At 39.0% G+C, this 25550-nt stretch overlaps 1 protein-coding gene across 1 annotated transcript in view; it reads left to right on the top strand.

Annotated features, from left to right (window-relative positions):
- Positions 1–25550, top strand: part of csmd2 (CUB and Sushi multiple domains 2) — a 284791-nt gene that overhangs the window by 115514 nt on the left and 143727 nt on the right. The window contains exons 6-7 of the mRNA XM_085346642.1: positions 22370–22482; positions 24522–24599. Coding sequence (XP_085202768.1) covers positions 22370–22482; positions 24522–24599 — 191 coding nt within the window. The remainder of the gene's footprint in view (positions 1–22369; positions 22483–24521; positions 24600–25550) is intronic.

Raw genomic sequence — 25550 nt, 5'->3', positions numbered from 1 at the left:
ACTGTGAATATAAACAGGCGCACCTGCACATACTCACACAGCGGTAATAATATGGTGTTCATTGGGACGATATTTGGGCGCTCATGGGCAGGGCATTAAAGTTGCATATTTTATTTACCTAATTGAGTCCAGTGGGATTATTTATGTGATGCTTTGTCTTCTGTGTAAAGGGAAGACAGAGGAAGGAAGATGGACAGAGCTTTTAACATACTTTTATTGTTTTCATATTTCTTTGCCCTTTCCTCTATCACACATTTATATTGCAAACAATGTGTCTAATGGCCTTTGACAAGTGAATATCATTGTTTTCTTTTTAACCACAAAGTGAAAATCCCACTTATCATAATATGTTGTCTATCAGTGGTTGTTAACGATGTGCATCCTTAGATGTCATATAATTTAGAGATGACTCATTGTTTATACAGTGCGGTTGGCATATTTTGCTCACAGTGGTAAAAAAAATGCCTCCTGATTACCTTGGTTAAACAATCAGCCTGAAAGACAAATCACAGTTTCCGTTTGGCATTGTCACAGCTAAGAAATAAAAAGGCAAGTAAATGTATAAAAAAATTAATCTGCTGTAATTACTTGTCTTGCAGTAAACACTTTGTTTTCGAGAAACATAAAAAAGCCTTCTTCCTAATTAAAGAAAAACATTATAAATTTAAAAAAATAATCTGAAGATATGTTATTTGCAAATATTATTTATTTATGCAAGTTCCCTAGAGGAGCAAAACTAACTTACTAAGATTTATGTCAAGAGCAGACACATTTTGCATTTTATCACAACATTTACCAAATAGTCTTTCGGCATAAATATCCCATCAATATACAGTAAAAGTAAGAAAGAAAGAAAAATAATGAAGGTCAAAACATTTTCTAGTTTTGTTGAACTTCATGAAGTAAGAAATGTAGCGGACTGATTTGCAAGCAGTTGTAATTGTTGTGGCTTCAAAGAAAGTATTCCCTGTTCGCACTAAACGGACTTCTGTGAGTTTAAAAGTGCTCATGTCTTTCAGATAGACGTCTTTGTCAGCCCGAGACCATCCTTAAAACTTTTTTTTTTTTCAGTATTCTTTTTGAGATTAATAAATTCAAGAAATGCTAAAGTTCCTGTGGGAATAAAAGCTGGAAATAAAAAGAGAAGATGCAAAAAGGAAAGGTTAAAATTATCCAACAAATTCTAGCCAGGCAAGGTTCTACCTCAGGGCTTTGCTCCCCTCCTCTCCTTACAGAGCATAGCAACTTGCATTACTTTACTCTGAGTGACTGTGTTCCTGCAGGCTCGCTTTCTGTCAGGGAAAGACTGATGTTGATTGACAGCTTACACAAGGTCTCTGCCAAAGCTACTGTAATCACATTCACCAGAGTAAGGCTCAGGCATACTCAGCCTGTGATGCCCTGATGGCCTGGAGGAATCAAATGCATGAAAGCTTTTTTTTTTAACCACGATGTATTTAGATATAGGGGAACTCATGTAAACGATGTAGCGTAGATGTGTCTATGAACTGCTGTGCATGAGGCACAGAGGTTTAAACTTATATATTTTTATCTTAATCAAAAGAGTTTTGTTGTTGTTGTTTGGTTTTTTTTGGCTGAACTTTTCCTGACTTTGATGCTATCAAAGCCCCACCCCCCCACCCCGCTCACCCCATTCACACATCCACCCCAGCAAGCTGTTTGATTCCTCTTAAGTGCCTCCTGCTTGGGGCTCCAGTATTAATGAGAGCGAAATTAACAACAGTGCCACCATTGTGCTGCCATTAGGCTGCTCCTGTCCCAATTATCTGATGTTACTGCCGTCATTCTCATTATGTCGCCTTTTTGAATTTCTAAGTAGAGATTAATATCAATTGCCGTGCACTTTTAGTGAAACCATTTTCGAGAGGCAAATCGAGTTTGTTTGCTCAGCGAATGAGCAACTTGCCTCAAAAGAAAAAAAGTGACGAGAGCGGAAATTGAGCGAGAGAATGCACAGCTGGGAAACAGCTGTCGCCAAATGCCAATGCAAACACCTACAACTGTACCTGCGCACGCATGCTAATGTCTGTGTCCTCAGATGTGTGCTACTTGCCTGAGCAAAGACCAGTAAGTGTTGGATTTAGTTGCTTTAAATAGCCAGATGAGGGTGAAGGACACTCTTAATACAGAGGTAAGGCAGGAGGGTTTGATTTAGAGCTGTCATCACCTACCTCTCCACATTCACAGAGTCATTCAACTTTTCATAAACCATTAGGTTGAAAAATCTGCTACTCACTCAAGCAGGTATGCCTTTGTTTCTTTCCTCTTTTGTTCGTCTCTGTTACCATCTTTCTGTTTACTCTGTGGACATTGATGTTACATCTGAATATCATTGAACCACTTCAAACTAAATGCATTCAGCACCATGTGCTGCAGAAACCTATTGGCTGTGGATAATGTTAGTCTATTCAAGTTGATAAACCGCCTCTTTACCTTCTTAAGGACATTTCATCTGGACATTTATTGTTCAGTTACAGTTATATGACGGCAAGCATCCGCGCCTTTAAAACCTAACAATCTAAGCTCTGTATTGAGCATTGTAACAAATGGCGAGTAGACCATTGTTTATTACTCATAATACCCAGAAGCCCCAATTACCACAAATCTGAGTCTAAATAACTGCTCTTAATAGATCTGAGTGGCTTGAACCTCTTGTACCTCTCACTCATTCTTCTCTGTCCTGTGCTCTGTCTGGCATGCCCACTTCCTGCTGGCAGACATGCTGCTGATTAATGTGTTGATAATTACTACATAGACAGAGAAGCACGATTAATACTAGTCATTTAGCATCATTAAACCAGGCTTCATTGTGTTCGCACAGTTTTGTCTGTCGGGTTCTTGTGTGGCCACGTGAGTGCTGTGGTTCCTGAGATCATACGGGTTCACACCGCACATGTCAAAAGAATGATTTATGTCTGTCCGCTCTAATGACTCCTGGGTAGTAGCTGTTGTGAATTGAGGGCATGTTTGAACCTTTTTACGTCACATCACAGACAGACGTCACCTTTGAACTGACAGCCCCCATGGGACAGGACCAAATAGCTTTTGCATTTTGCATATTGGGCTTACTCTACGCTTTTATTTATATAATGCCCAACGGTATAGAACTGTTAAAGCATCTCCAGGTTTTTGCAGTGTAGTCAATGACCATCCAGACTAATGAGAGGGCCTATTAGCGCTTCATTAATCCTCATAGTGAGGGAATGAGGATGCAGGAAATGTGTCAGCCATCACTGCAGTGTCCTCCATGGACCCAGATTTTATTCAGATTTTACGTACAGAAACATATAGAGAGAGTAATAGACCTTTGTCATTGATGAAGAGCACTCAGTAGAAATATTTTTCATTATCAGCAGACCTAACTGGTGAAATATTTGCCTGGAGTCAGAAACAAGCCTAAAGTAAATTAAAGAAAAATATTGCCAAAAGTCAGTTTTCTTGCCACATTGTGTACATTTTGTTTTCTTCACTTTTAAAGAGGATTGATTACAGCTGGGGACATCCAGAATTGTTTTTCAGATGACTCACTGTTTAGCGCATAAGTGGAATTTGTCTTCCAGCACCATACGTTGATTAAGAAAGATCAGTGGGGTATTTATTTATTTCTCTTGTTTGTGCAGTTTGTAAGCCAACTGTTGGTGGTGGTTGGTGCATTAAAACAGCTATATATTCAAAACAACACACAACTACATATGTGCGCGTGTTCGTGTGTGCGGGGTCAGGTGTTAGGAGTTTATCTCTGAGTGGGTAATTCATCTTTGGGAGGGAAAAAAGGAGCGACTGTGAACAGCAGCATGAAATCAAGGATGAATGTAATTAAAGGCTGACTTTGCACCTTTTTTTGCAAGGGTTGAAAATTGCACAACTGACCTCGGTTGAACCGCAATTGCATTAATTTCTGCTGAGGGCAAAACAGTCTTTATCCCCGGACCGGTGAAGATGGATCTTAAGGTAAACAAGAAAATGACACATCCCAGGAAATGTTGCTAAGAGGGACAATGACCCACGGTAAGAGACTTGCCTCTGCTTTCTGTGCTGATGCAAACTGATACAAAGCTCTATTTTAACTGGTGAAGAGTAGCAAAACAACACTTTTGGCTGGATGTGAAGTTCTTTCTCCACATCTGCTGTGTGTGCTTTCAGTTGCATTCCAGTCATTTGTATTGTTGTGCACACTTGCATCATAGAGAAGAGGTGGTTTTATCATTAAACTGGGGGTTAAAGGTCAGCGCTGACTCAAGAAGAAACAGATGGAGAGGCCTCTTTTAACTGGATGGTGATTTTATTCATCCCGGTCATGTGTGATGTACAAGTGATTGCCTCTTTTTCTACCTCGCCATGTTCTCCATTCTTCCACTCTCCATTTTAGTATTTACCTGTGATCTCGCTCTCTCAGCGTTGTGCAAAGTAATACAATAATATAAGGCAGAAACACATGAAATAGATTAATATCTTTCAGAGCTGGAAAAAAGTGTATAGCCATAAAAGACAATAGGAATGCATGTTATCTCCCACAAATGGATTTAGACGAGGCGGCCAATAAAAGCTAATGGAAAATGAGATCAGGCTGTATCAGCTAGAGTGAATATCTCAGCTCTCTGCTGTATAATGGAAGAGAACTTGGCCTCCTTCCACTTTGCCACATAACTTAAAGGCTTAATTCTACCAGTCCTGTTTGAAGTTTTGTGTAACATGTGGCAGAAGGATCAAAGATGACTTTGAACAGACTGAGACCAAACATACCCGCAAGTCTCCATTTGGGCGATGTGACATGAGAGTGAGTACACATAAATTTGTGTGTTTGAACATTTGTAATTAAAATACCTGGCTAATTAACACCGTGCTACATTTAATTGAGCTTGTGTGCTCTAGTGCCTGCACATACTTCTCTTCAAGTGTCTCTGTTTGTGTTAGTTTGTGTTTGTGTGAATCCGGTTTGGAACACTTGCCTATGAGCCTATGAATCTACACATTATTCCTTTTTTCTATTTTTAATTTTGTAGCCTAACTTAAGCAGTTGCAAACTTCCCCTAGTTGCTATAATCAAAGTTCACATCCTGGTAAGTTGCCAGCCCACAGTCGTTGTTTAGAAGCTTTTTCTCCATTGCTCTCTCAGCAGTGCCAGCCATCTGGATTTGGAATTGGCATTTTCCGATCGTCCACCTGTCTGTTCTAACTTTGTCACATTATTCTACAGCCACTAGATGGTGGGACGTAAGAGAAACACTCTTCACTGCCATTTCATCTTTATCCTCATGTCTTCCTTGTTTTGAATTTGAAAGAGAAAGCCGAGGAGATAATGCTGATTTTGACATCACATATTGTCCCAAAACTAAACATGAAGGAGAGTAAGACAGGTACCAAACGCCAGTACAACACATTCAGAGTCAGCTCCGGATCTTCTATATGCCTGTTCCATCATGGAATGACGACAAACAGGCCATGTAACTGCTTTTGAGCCTCTGAAGTTGGGGTCTCTGTATCGAATTAGCTATAATCCCTCAACAATTGCAACACTTTTATTAAACCCTTTGAATTAAAGCCTGCTCTTCAATCACACATTGATTGGTTGATTTAAATTCCACTGTGGTGGCGCACAGAGGCCAAATTAAAAAAAATTGTGTAATTGTTCAAATACTTAGGGACCTAACTGTATATATATTTTTTTGAATCAATTTGAGTTCATGCATTAAGAGTCTCTGAATGAAAAATGAATGGCTTTGTCAGCAACCCTCAATCTAATTAAAAGAAAATGAATATATGAAACTCCTGCAGGGGGGAAGAAAATACTGTGGGTGGACAGTTGGAAGATTTGTGCAGAAAGGAAGTCACTGAAAGTAGATGGTGTGGTTCAGTTTTGGCAGTTCGTGATGCCTGGATGACTCATTCTCTGTGTCCTCTGGAAGCTTCTCATCTCTTCTCTGTTTTGTTCTTCTTCTACTCCTTTCTCTGCAAAACAGCTTTTCACCCACATTTGATATTCTTCACTATTAAAAATGTCTAATCTTATCTCGTTACCTGGGCAAATTGACACATACATAATCTGAAAAACCTTGTAAAACAAACTTTTTGCAGGAAAAACTTTGGCTGTATTTTATGAACTGTGTGAGAAAAACAAATGCAGTGTAACACATGACACTGAGTGAGCAGTGCCACAAGTTCCAGACGAGTCGGGATGAGTGGAAAGTGATTAAAGGCCAGCTGTCCATTAGATTGGAGTTCTTTTTTTCATTTCAGCTCGTCTTAGAGCCTCATATAACATCCAGGAGTCAACCATCTGACAACATGTGCCTTAAAAAAAAAAATCAATAGAGATTTAGCTTCTTCAGCACCGATTTTCTAATAAAGAAAAAAAAAGCATGAAGAAAATCCAGGAAAACACTTTACGCTTTACAGGCTGTTCATTGTCTCGTTCATTTAAAAAACCATCGCATGGAGGTTTGACCTTCACAAGCTCAGTTAATACTCAAAATCATGCGTCAGTACCAAAGATTCAGGCTGTAGTTTGAATTTCTCTCATGGATCAATAAGTGTTAACTCTTTTTTGTTAGGACAACGTTAGGACTTTTAAGGCAAAGCGTTTCTCCAGATAATAAGCCAGAGCAGGAATGGGTTGAACTGAATATGTGACAAAATATTGGTTAGAAATGTTGGGAAAAAAAGGTTGGAGGAAGATAATTGTATGAAGTGAGCTAGTGTTTCTAACCATCCATCCATCCATTCATTTTCTTCTGCCCATCCAATTCAGGGTCTTGGGGAGAGCTGCATCCTATCCCAGCTATCATAGGGAGAGAGGCAGTGTAAGCCCTGGACAGGCCACCAGTCTGTCACAGTGTTTGTCTCTATGTTATTGCAATATTTCACAAGTTACTGTGTATTTTATGTACAGGTTTCTGTTTCATTGCTGTTTCATTTAATGTAATGTGTTGCAGGATTTACCTTTCTATCCTAGTCTGGGTTTGTTTTTTATAACTCATTAGAAGGAAATAAGGTCACCAATTTTTTCAAAGGAAATTAAGCTTCTGGAATCTCAATACAATGCTAAACTTGCCTCAGCTGTAATATAAGTCCTGCTTATGTAGATAAACTAAGAAAAAAAGAAATGATTTAATCAGACTAAAAGGCAGTGATTTAAAAAGAAGAGAAAGAATACATATTATGTTCCAAGAAAGACATTGGCAGCGTCATTTGCAAGTTCATTGGCTCAATAAATTTGGTTACAGATGTATATTAGTGTTTGCAATGGCAAGGACAAGCCCATGGCAGAGAGATATATCTGTATATCCAACTGATTTTGTAAATGTGGTGACTTACGGCGCAGTCGTGATGCTGTTTGTGATTGTGGAACACACAGGAAAGAAAGGGAAGATCGGCCTCAAATCAAATCAACTCCTCTCATCCAGTTTAGAAGCAGCAGTTTCGTAATGGGGTGGAAGAAGATGACTTCTGTAAAGGGATGATCTGATATCCTCGTGTTGGTGTTGTTCCCAGACATGAAAATGTTGTTCCAGGTTCAACATTGCAAGTGACCAATCACATTGTTGTGACGTTATTCTTTTGCGCACCAAGCCATTCGTGCATTTATGAAATTCCAATGTTGCAAGGACAATATCAATTCTGCTTACTGTTTATTAAAGGGTTACGGTTAGGGTTAGGGTTAGGGTCAGGGTCCGTTGATCGGCGGACAGAGGCGGTTTCACGCAGCTTTAGTACAGTTTTTTGTTTTACGCTGGTTTTTCCCGAAGTCGCAAAAGTATGACGTCACAACATTCTGATTGGTCACTTGCAATGTTGATCCTGGAACAACATTTAGTATGATGATCTGGGAACAACACCAACACGAGGATATCAGATCAACCTCTGTAAAGAGAAAATAGATTTTATCCACAGAGGAAGAGATGCAAGGCACAAATGTACACCTTAAATATTTCACCAGAAGTAGATAATACTGCTTTTTATTTGATTTAAAATTCTGGAGACTTCTGCAAATCCCATCCATAGAACGCCGTGAAAAGACACCATTTCGCTTCTGCACCAAAAAGCACTATAATGGAGAACAGACCTTTCCTACGTATGCGAACAATTCAGCATTCCTATAGCTGTCTTGCTTTTGGAGCCATCACTTTGTGCCTGATTGCTTCGTGACTGTTCTGAATGTGGAGGACGTAATTGTGTGATTAAAAACTATACAGCAAAAGCTAATTTGCATAAAAGCAACCTCAGATGCTTACACCAGAGTGAAGTCATCTGAGTTAGTGCTGTCAAAAGTGGCTGAAAATAACGTTATCACAAATACAAATCAAAGGTCCTGACAACAAAGTTTAACTTCAGTTATTCAGCTGCTATCTCTCTGCTGTGTTTCCTTTAATACAGCTGGTTTTCAGCTCCCTTTTGCTGAAGTCTGAAAAACCAAGACACATGACTAGGTCTATGGGAAAACAATTGTTTTTTTTTCTTGGAAACTCACAGTATTGCAGTTTGATCAGATAGTCAGATAGCACTAAGTCTAACATATGTCATGACAGAGAGTTGCTGGTAGTTTTAAGCTTTTAATTCTTCCGGACAATCACTTATAATATTCACAATCCAATGGTAATTTTTTAAATCATTACACTATTGAACTTAACAATATTCCCAGAACATGTACAAGCACAATAATATGGACTCCTTACAAACAGAATCCATGTTCTTGCAAATAACAACTTGGAAATCTTGGAATAGGATGTTTACAGCAGTGAAATTTGAACAAAGACAACTAACAAAAAGAGGTAAGTAAACAACTGAGCCTAGGAAGCAGCTGTAAATTGTGTGGATAAGTTAGAAGTGTAACAAAAATGAAACAACAAAAAAACTGCGATTGCATAATAACATTGAATCCACGTTAATGGACAAGTACAAGTGTGGAATTGTACATGTTTTGTTTTGTTTTTCTCATCACTGTGGCATTACAAATAAGTCAGTATTAATTTATCCTTACCAATTAATCCTTACCTTTATTTTGAAAGGTCCCAGTTCATGTTTTTGCAGGTACCTGTTCACGGTTACGTCACGGTCATGTCATTGTTTTTATGTTGAAAACTTTTTGGTCCATTTCACAAACACGCCGGTATACCTCGCCGTGACACTATTCTCCCAACCTCACTCCCTGCTTTTATAGCAGACAGTTGTTGGTTTGGTTTTAGTTAAGAAAATAAAAAGAAATGCGGAGGACAAGGACAAAAAAACAATTAAAAAAATAACCAATTCCTTTAAATTCCTCACAAATAGGCTTTCAAAATAAATGTAGGTAGATTTTAATGGTATTTGCTGTTTCATTTTATTTCCCCCACTTGTGATTAATTAGCTTGCATTATATTTTATGTCAGCCTTTATTTCAGTTTGTACTGTGTTGCCCTTTAATACCTTTAATCCGTGGGAGCCTTGGGGCTTATTGTTTTAAGGCAAGAATTCTGAGTCTGCACTATCCCCTGCCTTCATCATAAAAAGTGCACAGTGGCACATTGCATAGCAACATAGGTTTATATGCCATTTAGTTTTATGAATGCCAGTAAGTTGCTGTTACTAATGGGCTGCTGTTAAATCATGCATGCGTTTAATGATCACATGAACCTCTAAAGTAATAAAAAAATGTTTTAGTATGTACTGAAACCAAGAGCAGTGATTTAAGCACACCGTAGGTTGGAGTACATCACGATACAAAGAGGAAAAATGAAATTTAGTCAAATAGAAACAAACATAGATGCATGTGCAAATTGTTATATGTTCACACACACACACACACACACACACACACACACACACACACACACACACACACACACATATATATGTATATGTATATATACACATTATTTCAGGATGCTGTTGTTTCAGAGGAATATAATGTGCTGACTGTGTTTGTTGGATTTGACAGTGTTGCCCGGGTCAATATCATTAGCATGGTTTCACCTGTCTCCTCAAATACTGTCATCGAGACTCACTGTAAAAAAACAAACAAACAAACAAACAAACAAACAAAAAAAAAACACCCCAAAAACAGCTCATGCACACAAACCATAAGGGGGAGCGAAGTGTGAAGGAAAGAGATGGTGAGGAGATATGTGAAAGCGTAAGAGTATTGGTAATTTGATTGCTAATATTATCCAAAAAAGTGAAAAAAAAAATAGAAAAGTAAAGATTATTCCACTTTTCTCTAAATCTACAACTTGTCATTTTTTCCCTCTACATTGTTGTTGTTGTACACTTCAGAGAACATTACTTATTAGGTAAGGGAGAGCAGTAACTAAAACTGAACATTGGAAGTGCTGCTGTCAGATCTATTCAGTGAGCTTGGATGGTAGTGGGAGATTGTGTTTTATTTTTTAATTTTTTAAATCATACGCATTAAATCCAGTCATAACCTTGAAAATTGACTTTTTTCCCCAAAATAATGCTCGCCTGGACTTTTTTTGTTCATTCCTATACTTTATGTGTTAAATGTTTACTTTGCTTTTATCTGTCACGCTGTGATGGTTGCTTTGGCACCTCTTTCTCTCTGTCTCAAGTGCCCTGTAGCATAGAAGGATAATGTCCCTGTAATCGGCCCTAGGAAATTATTGGCTTTTGTTTATTGTTGTGTTTGATAGATCTACAGGGAGGGCTCAATTATCATTGCCACTTTTAAGAGTGACCTTGGAAACTCATTTGTTTTTACACTGTTAAAGATCCAGTACCCAGAGGATTATACCCGCTGCACCGATATTGCTTTGCACTGTGTCATGTGAGTGATTGTTATACGGGTGTGCCTGTCTTTAACAACCTTCCTTGTAGATGATGGTGAGGCATCATGTCAATTGGATTTGGCAGAAATTAAACAAAGGGGAAGAAAACTGACAGTGTCTCTGTTTGTCTTTAGTTTATCTTAGCCAGACAAGTAATTTGGGCCTTTGTAGGTCATTTTGGTGAAGTAAAGCATTCAATAATGTTAGCCATTAAGCTCTGTATGGCTTTCTCTCAGGACTGTTTCAGAGTCCATTCCATAGCTCTTTGTGACTTCGTCTACACCTGTCTTGACTTTTTGAGAAAGAGTAATAAATCTCATTGATGCTGGGATCAATTGTTGAACAAGCTGCACTAAATTTTTTACTTGCTCAAACTGACTTTGTGCTGTTGATCCATTTTTCCTTCACATTTCTTTGGCTTTTTTGCTGTGTTAAAAAAGACCCAAAGTACCTCATTTTTACCGCAGTTCACTCCATGACTTGGCCAACTGGCTTCATAAAGAAATAGAATATTACATAGAAGAAATAATCAAAAAAACATAGGGAATGAAAATATTTATAATCTCAGCAGTGTTGAGCATCAAACTTTTAACAGAGCTAAAACCAATGGAGAAATTATAATCAGATCTTTCAATAGGGATATGATAAATAACTACAAAACTACAAGAAATCAGAAATGAAAATCCAGTAATATAGGGGATATTCAAAAAATACAAACATGAAAATGAACAAAATTCGTATTGAAGTAGCAAATAACCTTCCATTGCTGTTCAAGTATGCATGTGTCCATGGTTGTGGTGCATTGAAAGGTCTGAAGATGTCATTTGGAACTTTTACAGCTACAGCTGTGGAAAACATTTTTGAATGATATTCTAATATTTTGGAATGGAACAGTAGAAGAACAGTTGATTTGTGTCAAATGTGAATTCAGGTAGTTCTTTCTGGAAATTTACAGTGGGTGTGACCTCAGCACCATTTATTTTGTTGGCCTAACGACCTCTAAACCAAGATGGAAGCATTTTTACTTCTGTCTACAGGAACCGCATGGAGTGCAATAATTCATTACAACAGCAACCACCCGAGATCACTTTGAAAAACAACATACCTCAAGGGCAAGTTTTTCATCTCAAAGTGAAAGAGATTAAGTATGCCAAACATTTCACTGAACTCTAGTGAAAACATGTAGCTCTTCAACTCATAGTCTGTCAGAGCTGCTGAGATGTTTTGGATCGCAACACTAAACACAATGACATCCACTGGACTGAATTATGATCTTAGTTTAGTTAAGATTACTTCAAAGCTTCAGCCAGAATACTCTGTAGGTAGTATCACTTCCTGGCACAACACACCTTGGTGTGTTTGTGTAGCATATCTCCGTCTAACCATTTTCCCCCACTCGGTGGCACACCTGCCAGTGAGCTCTGGTAATTGGTGATTCTGTTCTGAGACGTGAATCTTGAGACACCAGCAACCACAGTAGATTGTCTACCAGGAAGCAGAGCACACGACACTGAGGGATATTTAAAACTGCTGGCTAAGTGTAAATGTAAACTCTGTAAAATAATAATTCACATGAGCAGTAATGACACCCAGTTACATCTATAAAATTTATATTGAATGTTGTGCAACTTTGCCAAAACATTGTCAGACATTAGTTTTCCCTGGTCCCCCCCCCCTTCAATCGGACCAGAATTGACATGTTTATCTGCATGCTGGGGATGCAATGTAATGTTCAATGAACATTCATTCTTGAATTTATTATTCACACATTTTTTGCACAAATTTATATATTTTTCTTTCACTTTAAATGTTTATTGTGTTGTGTCTAGTTGTGTTTGGTGCTGATGTGGGGCAGTTTTCCAATTGTACTAAGTATGACTGTGAAATGGCAACAAAGACTTAACTTATCTTAATTAATATGATCATCCTATCTCTAATAATCAGCTGTGTAACACAGGCCTTCAAGCTGGCAGTAGTTAAACCATTACTTAAAAAGCCATCTCTTGTCCCTTCTGTCTTAGCTAATTATAGGCCTGCTAGACCTCGATTAGTCCAGATTAGAACATGCTGTAGGTATTACTGGTACTCCGCTGCAATGGTTTGAATCATATCAATCTAATAGACTCCAATTTGTTTATGTAAATGGAGAATCTTCTAAACACACTAAGGTTAATTATGGAGTTCAACAGGGTTCCGTGCTAGGACCAATTCTGCTTTGTTTGGGACGTTTCATGAGAAGGCATAGCATACATTTTTTTGCTATGCAGATGACACTCAACTTTATCTATCCATAAAGCCAGATAACAGGCACCAATTATTTGCACTGCAGGAAAGTCTTAAAGATATAAAGACCTGGATGACCTTTTAATTTTCTGCTTTTAAATTCAGATAAAACTGAGGTTTTTGTACTTGTAAATATCCTGTCTCAGATTGACACAGGAAAAACTAGTTCATGCATTTATTAATTCTAGGTTGGACTAATTTGTTGTTATTAGGAAACTCCTTGAAAAGCGTTCAGTTGTTCCAAAATACTGCAGCAAGAGTTGTCACGGTTCTGGGTCCGTTGGACCCAGTATTTTGAGTTTATTATGTTTTGGTTTTAGTTTGCATCAGGGATTGTTTTCTTGTTCTCTTGTGGTGTTTATGATGATGATTATGATTATTATTTGAGTTTCATGTTTAAGGATTTGTTCTCTGTTGTATCTCACGTTTAGTTTAGTTCAGGTTCCATGTGTCATTCTGTCTGTCTCTCAGTGTCAGGTCTGCGTCTTGGTGTGGTGTTCTCATTTCCTGTTTTATTGTGAAGGTCTGGGTCTCATGTGAGTGTGTTCAGTTTTACCTCTGTCTCGTCTTGTTGATCATTCCCAGCTGTGTCCCTCATGCTGTGTGTGATTCCCCTGTGTTCCTTGGTGAGCTTTATGTTAGTTTTTCCCAGTTTAGTTTTGTATTGTTTCTCGTGGCCAGCAATAAAGCTGTGTTTTTGAGTTCATCCCCGTGTGTGTGAGTTTTGCGATTGGGTCCTCATCCTGCCTGCCACACAGCCGAAACATGACAAGAGTACTGACGGCTGCTGGAAAGAGACAGCATATCTCTCCTATGGTGGCTTCTCTTCATTGGCTCCCTGTTAAATCCTTGATGACCATTAGAGCACTTTGCTCTCAGACTGCAGGCTTATTTGGTTCCTAGAGTTTTTAAAAGTAAAATGGGAGACAAAGACTTTAGCTGTCAGGCCCTTTTGTTGAACCAGCTTCCATTTGGATTTCTCAGTTTTCTTTGTATAATTGTTGGGTCTTCACCTTATATAGAGCCCCTTGAGGCAACTGTTGTTGTGATTTAGCACTGTATAAATAACTTGAATTGAGTTGAAATTATAATTCTGATATTATAAAAAAGATCTGTATAAGATTGTGTAGTGAATTAACCTGTGACTCTTTAAACCAAAGTGCTCTATAACCGCTGCATTATTTTCTTTTAGCATCACAGGTACTGGGAAAGCTCCATCCATTAATCATACGGGGTTATCACAGATATAGTCCAACTTCCTCATACATACTGCACACTGCAGGTGTGACACATTCAGCCACATGAAGTATCCTACTCGTAACTCTGAACTGAGAAGTTTTAAAGCCTTGACCTATTTAAACAGTGAATAAAAATATAAAATCAAAGTGCAAAGGAAAGTGTCATTGATAGTGTGGAATTTGGAGTTCAGTCTTTGGTGTACTTAGACCTCCTCTGACCTTGAGTTACCTAATGTTGACTAATTTTGACTCTTCAGAACAAGTTTGTGTTCATGAAAATGAAATAAAGTGAAACATTTCTGCCCGTGGACACAACTCAGGAGATTATCACATGCTGTATTACCCTAAGACCTATAGTTAGATTCAAACTTTATGCTGTTTTGGCATGCTCTCAACTGATCATATGGATCGGTCCTACCTCACAGTAGAAACAGACAGGGGTGATAAGTTCCTGTTAACATCTGCACAAACTTATTATTAGTCCAAGTTTGTGCAGTGTGAAAGAGGCTATTGTTTGATGTGAATGCCATGCCCCTGGGAGAAAAATGAGTTCATACTTTCCTAGCTTAACACTTGTGCTTGTGTGGCTGCTGAATAACCCTCTTCTTAGATGAAAGAAATAAATCATCATGCCAGAGTAGCTACTGAGTTTTTAATTTGCATGGGTACCAAAATTAGAAAAATACATCCTCAACAAAAGCACACTTGCCTTTTACTCCTGTCTTTGAAAAACAGATTTCGGGCTGGATTTGAATGTGTGTTTGACGACCGGTTATGAACTGCAGGATATTTGGTCAAATGGCAGTTTTAGCGTTATCTCCAACCTTGTAATTGTAAAATGACTTAAACACTGTAGGTGATTTGTAGAGCGCTTTCAGATAAGACTGAAAAATGAAAAATCTGCAAATATACAGTGAGGAGACGGAAACAAAGATGAAGGCTAGTGCGTTGTTCTTCCCAAAAGAAAATTTCTTACAATCAGTGTCCATATCATATGTTATGTGAGGGTAGAAAATGAGTTGTGGGAAAAGAAAGAAAAGAATCCCTCAGGAGATTTAACAAGGCTCTCTGATGGGGCCAGAGGTCTGCCCATAAATATTACATGAGGGCTGAGGGAAGAGAAAGGAACAGTGTTGGTGCAAGGAATCTTCAGATAAACTAGGCATGTTGGCGCTGATGGGTCTGCAGCTTTGCTTGGTCAGTGAATGTTTCGGTATACACTGCAACACCCTTTTTATCACTGAGCGCTCCAGTCCAGTTAAGCACACACCCATGAGACATGCTGTAATTCTCCAAAGGGCTTCTCTTTGTGCTTTGGCTTTAACTTCTAGTGTAAGGTTGATGTTCTTTACTGCCTGGGTGCTTGCCGTTTGAAGAAATGAATGGACAGCATTGAGGGTTCTGTGTTGTTTGGAGCAGGGGTGGTTCGGTTAAACCACCAGTATATCTGCTCAGAGTAACATATAAAGGTCATAGCTACAGCTCCACTGCCAGAGCTTTAATACTACCATTCTGGACTTAAGGGACATCCACACTGATTAGTTTACCTCAACAGGATGAGATATGGATGTAATTTTCTAATGTGCATTAGAGTATGTATAGTGACTGTCAATGCGGGAGAAAGAGAATTTATCAATATCTCTACTTGTATTCAGAGCTGGAAGTGCGGGTACAAGCATGTGTTTTCCACATACATCTGGATAAGCTGACCTGTGTTATAATTCACATAGCCTCATTAAAATGCTGAAAGTTTTGGCTGTAAAGTCACTGTGACCCCTCCCAGTCTGCTATAAGTGCCTGGACCAGCATACTGAGCAGAGCTCTGATTGATCTGCCTAAGTAGGTGCAATTAATAGGAACGTTCTTCACACACACATACACACAGGCACGCATGTATGGTCATCAGATAATATCGCGGAGCGAATTCATGAACTGAAAGAACACTTAGACCCCCGGAGAGCAGTCATTTTGGTTTTCTACCTTAGACCCCCGCGGAGTCATCATTTTGCGTTTCTACCTTTAAAAGCCGGAGAGCAGTCAGTCAAATGCTGGAGTCATTCATATGTATATTAGGTCGTTACCTAGGAATTCTGGAGGGAGGGGAGTGGGGGTGAGTGATTGAGGGGGTGGGGGAGTGGAGTGTTTCAGTTTGCCATCTTAGGGAGAAATCAACACATGTCCTTTGTATGTCCTTTGTTGCTGACATTTATTGATGAAAACAGTACAAAAAACCAACCATTTGTACACATATTTACAAATAATGATAAAAAGTGAGTGAGTACATTTCAACATTTTCAGCAATCACTCACAATCCTGGCACTGCCACGGTATCTGTCGTCTGCATTTACCACATGTGTACCTGTAGCAGTGAACACATCGCACAGTGGCCTGATTTTTTTTGCATCTGTGTTTGACCTGACACGTGGCCCTTTTTCCAGGGCTCGGTGTGGAGGGTTGTGTCCGAAGCAACTGATCTTTTCTTGCCTTCTTCGCAGCTACATGAGAGCGAGCCAACTCCCTTGCAAGCTCCACCAGGAAGTCCACCCGTCTTTCCTTCGTCCCGGTGCATGCTTGATACAGCACATGTGCATTCAGTGCTGCCATGTCAATCATGTTATAAAACACGGCGACTGGCCAGCGCCGTGTTCCTTTGCGGACAGTGTACTCCCGAACCATCTGGTCCATCACATCCACGCCACACTTTGTTTTGTTGTAAAGGGTGACAGTGTTTGGCTTCCTTTTGGTAGTGTTATCAGTCTGAACCACGCTGTGCATGCTGCTAAGAATATAGACTGTCTTCTTCCGTTTGGCCGCATACGCCGTCAGCGTGGCAGCAGAGGTTGAAAACACCTAAAAAATAAGATAAATTGTTATTTCCATAGCCCTTTTACACACAATGAAACACATAAACATAGAACCACAAAAGACCTGCAACATACCTGAGTGGTGAATTCATTGCGATCTGTCTGTCTAGTGGATTGAGGAATTTCCCTGCGAATCTTGTTGACTGTGCCGAGGATGGTGGTTTTCCGTCCAAGAAGTTTTTGCGCAAGTGAAAGCGATGTGAAGAAATTGTCCGTGGTAACATTTCTGCCCTTGTCTAGGAATGGTTCCATCAGCCTCATTACTACATTTTCAGAAAGTCTCTCCCCAGTGGGACGATTGGGGTCCTTGCCAAGATATGGGAAGACATTGCAAATGTACTTGGATTTTAGGTCGCAGGCCACCCAAAACTTGATCCCAAACTTGTCCGGTTTACTTGCAATATACTGCAGGAAACAGCACCGAGTCTTTGATGGGAAAAGCTGTTCATCAACGGTGATATGTAGACCAGGGTTGTAGCACGTGATGCAGTTGGTGACCAATGATCCCCACACACTGGAAATTGCAGCGAACTTATCAGTCTTTGCTCGATTTGCTCCATTGTGGCATCAATCAGACCACTGGTATAATGTTGAAATGTACTCACTCACTTTTTATTATTATTTGTAAATATGTGTACAAATGGTTGGTTTTTTGTACTGTTTTTATCAATAAATCTCAGCAACAAAGGACCTACACCCATGTGTGTTGATTTCTCCCTAAGATGGCAAACTGAAACACTCCAAGTTGGTGACTTTTGGAGATTTATTTCCCTGGATGATTGAGAATGCATCAAGATGAAACACAAAAGGAAGTTCACAGCTTTTAGCAGCTCCCCCACCCCCTCATCCACACACCCCCACTCCCCTCCCTCCAGAATTCCTACTTAACAGCCTAATATACATATGAATGACTAGCCAATTTAGCTTCCACTTCCACCATTTGACTGCTCTCCGGGTTTTATAGGTAGAAAGGTAGAAGCCTGGGGATGCTAGTTAAAGCGTTTGATCCTAATGTGCAGCTTGTGACCTTTGGCACCCAAACTCCGCCCATTTACTGATTATGCATAGAGCAATTTGACACTTTGGCCCAAGAACAGAAAACAGATGACATGAAACGATGAATATAAAGCAGGAAAAAAAAGATCAATTTCACTGGAAAAGGTTGCTGAATTGCCTGACGACGATGACCTTTGTTCGAAACCTTGAAAGGCATTAACAATTTAATAAGTCACATCACATCAATATGGAAAGCACCTCTGTGCTAGTGTTTTGTAATTGGATTTGACTGGACCTGCATATTCCTAAGACCTTCAGTCATAATATTATCGTGAAAATACAAGTCTAAGCAACAGCATTATGCATACGCACCTTTAGGTACCTTTTAATTGGATGTCGCCTATACATTTAAACTGTAACTTATCAGGCTTTGTAGAAATGTTGATAGCATTCATTTAAAAGATAGCAACAAAAAAAAACTGTTTATCAGGAGCAGCTGTGTCTCAGTGTAATGTTCGAAGGTCAGTCCCCACAGTTACCACAGTTAAGTGCAAGACATACCCCCCTCTGCCTCCCCCTGGATTCCTCTATCACCTTGCCTTGCTCCAAAATACATTTCTTGGACAATCATCAAAAGAGTGACTCAGACTCAGGAGCTTTGGGGCCTGGAAATGGAAACTTATTTAGTACTGCACTCTCAGGACAATTCCACATAAAATCTAATATGGCCGGACAGAGAGCAAGAGGTTGAAGGGAAAAGGAGCTATAGAAGTAGCCACATTACCCTTGAGGAGACCTCCATGAGGACTTTTTGCGTTGCCTTCTACTTTCAACTTAAAACATTAAGTTTTTGAACAAAGCAAAGGGCATGCAGTGAAAGGCAGGTGTGACTTTGGGTTGAAATGATTTTTATGGTCAACGCCTCATTCTGTATTTATCGATTTCTTAATCTCTCAGTCTATCCAGCTATCCTCTGCTAGAGCTTCTTTTTTTTTTACTTTAGTCTAAGGTTTAGTGTTGCATTCTAATGAAACTAAACCTGATTGCATTTAAATCTAAAGGGAGTTTTGGATAAGTGCAGTGACCTCCAACACAATAGAGGATTTACATTAAATCTGGCATTTGAAGGCCTTTGGGCATAAATGTGAGTTGGGTGTTCATTTCCTGTAATTCACTGATATGAAATTTAGTACTCACAATGTTTCAGTGCCCAGCCTGGTGCTAAGAGCTGGTGGTGATTTGGATCTTCTGTGTTCTTCTTAGTGGTGTAGCTTTAAACGCACATGTGACAGACACAACATAAGGCCCCTCAATTCGTTATCCGTCCTCTTCTCTTCAAGCCTCCCCAAAGGCATGCAGACACACTATCGGTGTCCCACTTGTTGTTGTAAATTATGGCCAGACTCAAAAAACACAGCTTTAGGGTTGAGGCTCATTTTGATTGCTCTATGCAGACTTTAGACCACAGTGTAAGGAGGGAAAAGGAATAACCCACTGAGATAATCCCAGGGTGTATAATACTGGACGGGGCATGTGATTGAATTGCTTTGTGGCATATCCATGGATTTAACTTTGTTTAGGCATTAAATATGACCCCCTCTGATATAATTTTTTTTTTCTTATTAACGTGTTAATATGGTGTCTTTTATAAGCTAAAATACACATTATGAGTATTATGAATATTTCTGAAACTGCAATGTAGGAAGAACAATGCATTCTGGCAGCTAGTGTTTCCATACATAATAAGCCTAACAAATCAATCCTATCAACTTGCATGGTGTGGCAAACCTGTCAGAGCTAGAACTTGGAAACATTTTGTAGCATAAGCAAAACACTTGAGCTACTTGTTAACATATTCAGGCTCAGGTTTTTGCCCTATGTGCGCTCCGTTTCTTTCAGCTAGTTGTGTGAGTCTTTACTGGAATGTTGGTGGTACTCAAAATGAGCGTTTTATTTAGTTTTGCAACACAGGTGGAATGCATTGCTGTTCTAAGAAGTGGTATTGCCAACACAACTGAGTTGCAGTCATAAGTGATGCTTTCAAAAACCTTTTGTATTTAAGTAGTTGATATTGAACTGAATGCCATGTTTCAAGAAGCTGTATGAGATCATCCAATAGCTGATCCCATTGCAGTATGGTATCTAGTAGTGGTGGGAGCAAAACATATAATACAGCATAGGATCACAATATTTTCTGTGGCAGTATTGTGTCAATACAAGGACACCAAATGTTGATATTTTATTAATTAGAATAAAATACTAGAGCGGTCATGTCATGCGCCATCATCCTAAGATAATGTTAGCCAAGCAAAGTTACATTTAATCGACTCTGCCAAAAAAACATCCAACACTGGACATGCTTAGCTTGACAAATCTAAAATACGTGTTGCACGCTCACAACCACAAGACAATTGATTGGACGCAACCTTTCTGAAAACAGTTGCAGTCTAACTTGGATACTGACTACAGTCACTGTCAGAGAGACTGTGGAAGGTCTGCAAATAACAGATTTATAAATGCAAACAGACTGCCAACAATGTCTTTCTAAATGAGTCTTTGTCGATGAGCCCGTTCAAAAAGACTTTACTCAGCTGGTCTAATGCTGATTGTATTCTGGTTATAGTCTTATAGAACAGAAACGTTGATAAGTGCAGATGTAGTAGTTAAATGTGAATTCCTATCTATGTCGACAGCAACAGATGTGTGATTTCCGATGATTTATTGCAGTTAATTTGCTGTATGTTCAGAAACACATTGCATGCAATTGCCAACTTGACTCCATTCTATTGCAAAGATATTAACAGCAGACTGACTGTGGTTTATGACAGCATTTATGTCATTTTTTTGTGGCAGTTTTAATGTGCTTGACGTGAGAAAAATTAATCTTACTGGAAAAAATGAAGACTGACAAAGTTTAACTTTGAGGACATAACTGGCAGTTGAAAAAGGTAATAAATCACAACATATTGTATTGCAATGCTCATCATATCATAAAATATTTAAAAAAAAATCATGAGTGAAGTATTGTGATAATATTGTGTAGCGGTGTTTTAGTGATTCCCACCCATGGTATCTAGTTTAATTGCTCAGTTTAAATTTAGATGTAATTTTCTTTTACTTTCTTAAGTGTTGTATCCAGTTCTATTAATGGGAGAGATAGTTGGAGGTGCACCTTAGAATGTATCTACTCTAAACACTTATCTAGGTTGATCAGATGAGCTGGACATCACTGGGAAAAATATACAGTTTACAGTAGGGAAATTGGAAATTATGCAAACCCTTGTTCAAATGTATCCCTCACTGTGTCGGTGCTCATACTGTATGTGTGTAGGAGCGCTCGTGAATGCTTATGTTAGTGTGTCTCAAGATAAAACATGATGTGCCCCCAAAAGGCTTTGGCTTTAACAACCGAAGAAGTGCTTGGTAAGCAACAGCCCTCATTAGCATACAGATCAGGAGGCACTATAAGTGTTTGTGAAGTGTAATTCACTATTGCTGTTCCAAAGCAATAAAGGGAGTGCATTTTCTCCACTAATGTCAGTGCTGGTCTTTCCCGGTCCCATTTTTTTCTTACCAGGCTACAGTTTTGTTAAGAGTTGTTAACATTACAGCTCCCCTTAAGTACCAGACCCTCCCTTTGATAGATCTTAAAGGTGTAACATTTTAACATCTGCAAGTCATGGCCAAATTAATTTTGAAACATTGCTATAATTACCATAAACAAACAAGACAATCACCGGGAAGACTGACAGGTTCTGCCAGCCTCTGCGATATATTGTCTGCCATTGAGCTTGACTTTATTGGTAACATGATGGATTACATAATTGCGTTATGCCACAAAACAGAAGCACACTGTAGGCAGAGACACTTTCTTGCACTGGCAGATATAACTGGATTTAGTTTGTATGTATGTGCGCTTGGTTGGCAGGGATTTATATGACAAAATAAATAGAAGAAGCTTAAAATATCTGAAGTTGAGAAGAGATTCATTAGTTGAATTTGTATGCTGAAGAAGTATATCAGTGGCGATGCAGGTGCTGGAGTTACTGGTTCATACCTTGCCTTTAACCTAGAATAAATTCAGTGTGCAGGAGTGTTGGGATATGCAATGCATCACCTCTGTTTCCAATCTGCTACATTTGCATTTGCATGTTAAATCACTGTGGTAATACTCCAAAAGTCTATAGCTCTCCGTCTCTACCTACAGGTTTACTGGCCCGAACCTTCCTTCGCCCATCATTAGCAGCAAGAACTGGCTTCGACTGCACTTTACTTCAGATGGCAACCATAAGTTAAGAGGTTTCAGTGCCCAATACCAAGGTAAGACCATGAGAACGGTTGATATTTTAAAGAGGGAGGCTCATTAGAGATTTTACTGAATAAATTATAGACCACTTTTTGTCTTCAGTTCAGGTTTGCTAAAAAGGCCTTTTGTCAGTAGCTACATGTCTGTGATATTTGATTTTAATATTTTAATATACTTCCTTGGTCATCCCAACAAAGAATCCTTTATATTTTTGGAGACCCAGAAAAATGACTGGTTAGTGCCATAATCAGAATATAGTTGTGAACTTCTGCCATTTTGGACACTTCATGAGCTTCTTTCTTATTTTATTCTATTCTTGGAGCCCATTTGCCACAGAATAGTTGTGAATGCTTTCAGGAAAAAGGAAAAAAAAGATGATTACAGGAGCATTATTATGAGTGCCACATAATTGCACAGAAGCATACATGTGGACACGCGCACACACACACAAACACAAAATCCTTTTTGTACCAGGCATCCATTTCCTGTTCCATTACTCTTAGAGGTTCAGGGATCACCTTTGAGAAGGGATGAGCAGGGGAAAAGGATTAGCTCGTCCACCAAAAGAGGTGATCTCTAAGGGTCTCACCTCCAGCCATCTGCTGGAAATATCAGCGATGGAGGAAAATAAGATAGAAGAAGAGACAAATGAGGGAAGAATTTGGAAAAGGGAGCCAGTGGGATTACAGGTTCAGTGGTAGGTAAATATGTTTCGAAGATCGGAATGAAGCGTTAAACTAATACTTTAATTAGATTAAACACTCACGCCACTGTTCCCATCCCTCAATGCATTATTCTCATCACGACAACTCCCATGATTGCACAGCAGTGGCTTGTTGGAGTGATAAAGTCACTGAATATCTTAATTGCCTCCTTTTTACCTTATTTATTTTTCTGTGTCCTTTATTTATATGTAGGAAAATAATCAGCCACACCACATCAAACCCAGCATCTAATAGCTTAGTCTTCTTACTTGAAATATGCTTATACCTTTTTCTTTCTTCCTCTTTAATCAGTTTAACAAATCAAATAAAAGAGTTTTTTTATCCGACTTTTTTCCCCTTCTAGACACATAATAAACAGAGTTTTTAACACATGACTCAGATAAGCTTTGAAGTAAACTGCAGCTGAATCAGAGGAAGGGATGAAAACACATTTGGAAAACAAGTGAAGTTCCATTGTCAGGGACGGTCAAACTAATTAAACAGGACGACTGTGAAGGGGAGCTCAGATAATACTGATAGTGTTTTTGAAAATTGGCGAATAAATATGCATTTAAACAAGTCTCCTGTTTCTGATTACCTTTTTTTAATCTCCGTTGCAATTATAACCAAACTCAAACCATTTAAACTTCATCTTTTTATTGTATAGAAAAGAGTGTTTTCGGATGCCCTTGCATCCTGTTAACGAAACAGTGATGTTATGCTAAGAGCCCTTTTTTCCACAATCAAAAATATGGTGATTGTCAAAATCGCTTCCTGAATATAAACCACTGTAAGAGGTGTGACTCTTATAAATGAACATAAATCTGTGTTCTAGGTCTTTTCAGTTTTATTGTCATTTTTAGATTTAAAAGTTTATCATCCATCCATCCATTTTTTCTGATTATCATCTTGTGCTGTGGGAGCTTTAACGTTTCTCAGCTGACACAGTGCAAAATGTGGTGTACCTTGAACAGGCTGCCAGTCTATCACAGGGCTGACACAGCGAGACAACCAAACACGCTCTCTCACATCCACTTCCACACCATTTCCCACCAAGTCCAATTTAGACTCACCGATCAACCTAACAAGCATGTCTTAGGGGTGCGGGAGAACGGCGGAGCAGCTGGAGAAGCTCACATGGGCACGGGGAGAACATGAAACTCCAAAGGGAAAAGACAACCAGGAGCCTTAAAACCAGAACCTTCTTTCTCTAACATTACAGTGTTTCATTAGTTTCACAATTGATTTGCAAATGTTGATTTGAACATAATTGCAGTGCCTTTTTTGAACTACGTGGGCATCACTTTCTGCCATGTCCCTCCAATCTCTCTTCTATGTTTTCTCTACAGTGAAGAAGATGACTGAACTTAAGTCCCGGGGTGTGAAGATGTTGCCCAGCAAAGACAACCACCACAAGATATCAGTGTGTAAGTTACAGCCCTTAATTTTCCCTTTTTTCTACAACCATAAGATATTTTTTTGCATATTTGGTCACTGTGTTAAGTCCCCCGGACAAGTATTCAGTATATGCAAGTGTGGAATTAGGTATATCTATCATAAAGGACATCTATAATTTGGCATCGGAAAGATTAAGATGAAGAAGGGTGAGCTTATAGCAATATTTCAAAGTCTTTATGATTGTAAAGTCAGGGCTGGCAGTGCTCCCTCGCCACCAGCACCACTGTTTTCTCACATCACTGCATTATTACGACATTATGAAAACATTCACACGCACATGGGCATGCTGAACATAACCTGCATTGTTATTGATGATCAGGTAGGCATTAACAGTAACTGACAGCTTAACTAAAGGCTGACACAGCACACAGAAAAAAAGTTTCCCTGTTAGTTTATGCAAAAGGTAGTCTACAGTAGTCAACAACTACCAGGCTGTTTGTTGTACTTGGCTATCTGACACAGGGAATACTTGATAAATATAACAATAAAACAATTAGTCAACATTAGTCTTTTGTTTTTCCCAGTACAAAGGTAAAAATATAGGCCTGCAATCTTTTAGCACATATTCCCTGATTGAAATGCTTAGGGAGTTTTGTGCCTACGCCCAGTCATTAAAATTAGGAACAAAGCACAGCCTTGCAAGCCTGTGCTTTGAATACAGGCATCAATGGATACCTAACTGCCTTCAACTTCATTACTACCCAAGGTTCCACTCATCAAACATTTTTTAAAACTGTAATTAAATGTTACAGAAAAAGTGGAATAGATGTAAGTTTTTACTGCCCCCTCCGTGTCAGAGTTTGACCTGAAACTTATTAAAAATGTCACCTAATACTGCTCGAGGTCTTGTCCATAAAGCGCGATTTTATATCCGACTGTTTTTGGCCTGGAGTGCTATAGAGAGCTGTGCTGTTCATCTT

This window comes from Diplotaxodon limnothrissa, linkage group LG22, assembly GCF_057381915.1.
Source record: "Diplotaxodon limnothrissa isolate DT_005_m linkage group LG22, D_limnothrissa_male_GT1.1, whole genome shotgun sequence".
Lineage (NCBI taxonomy): Eukaryota > Metazoa > Chordata > Actinopteri > Cichliformes > Cichlidae > Diplotaxodon > Diplotaxodon limnothrissa.
The sequence above is the reverse complement of the archived record's forward strand: the minus strand, read 5'-3'. Positions and strand labels throughout refer to the sequence as shown.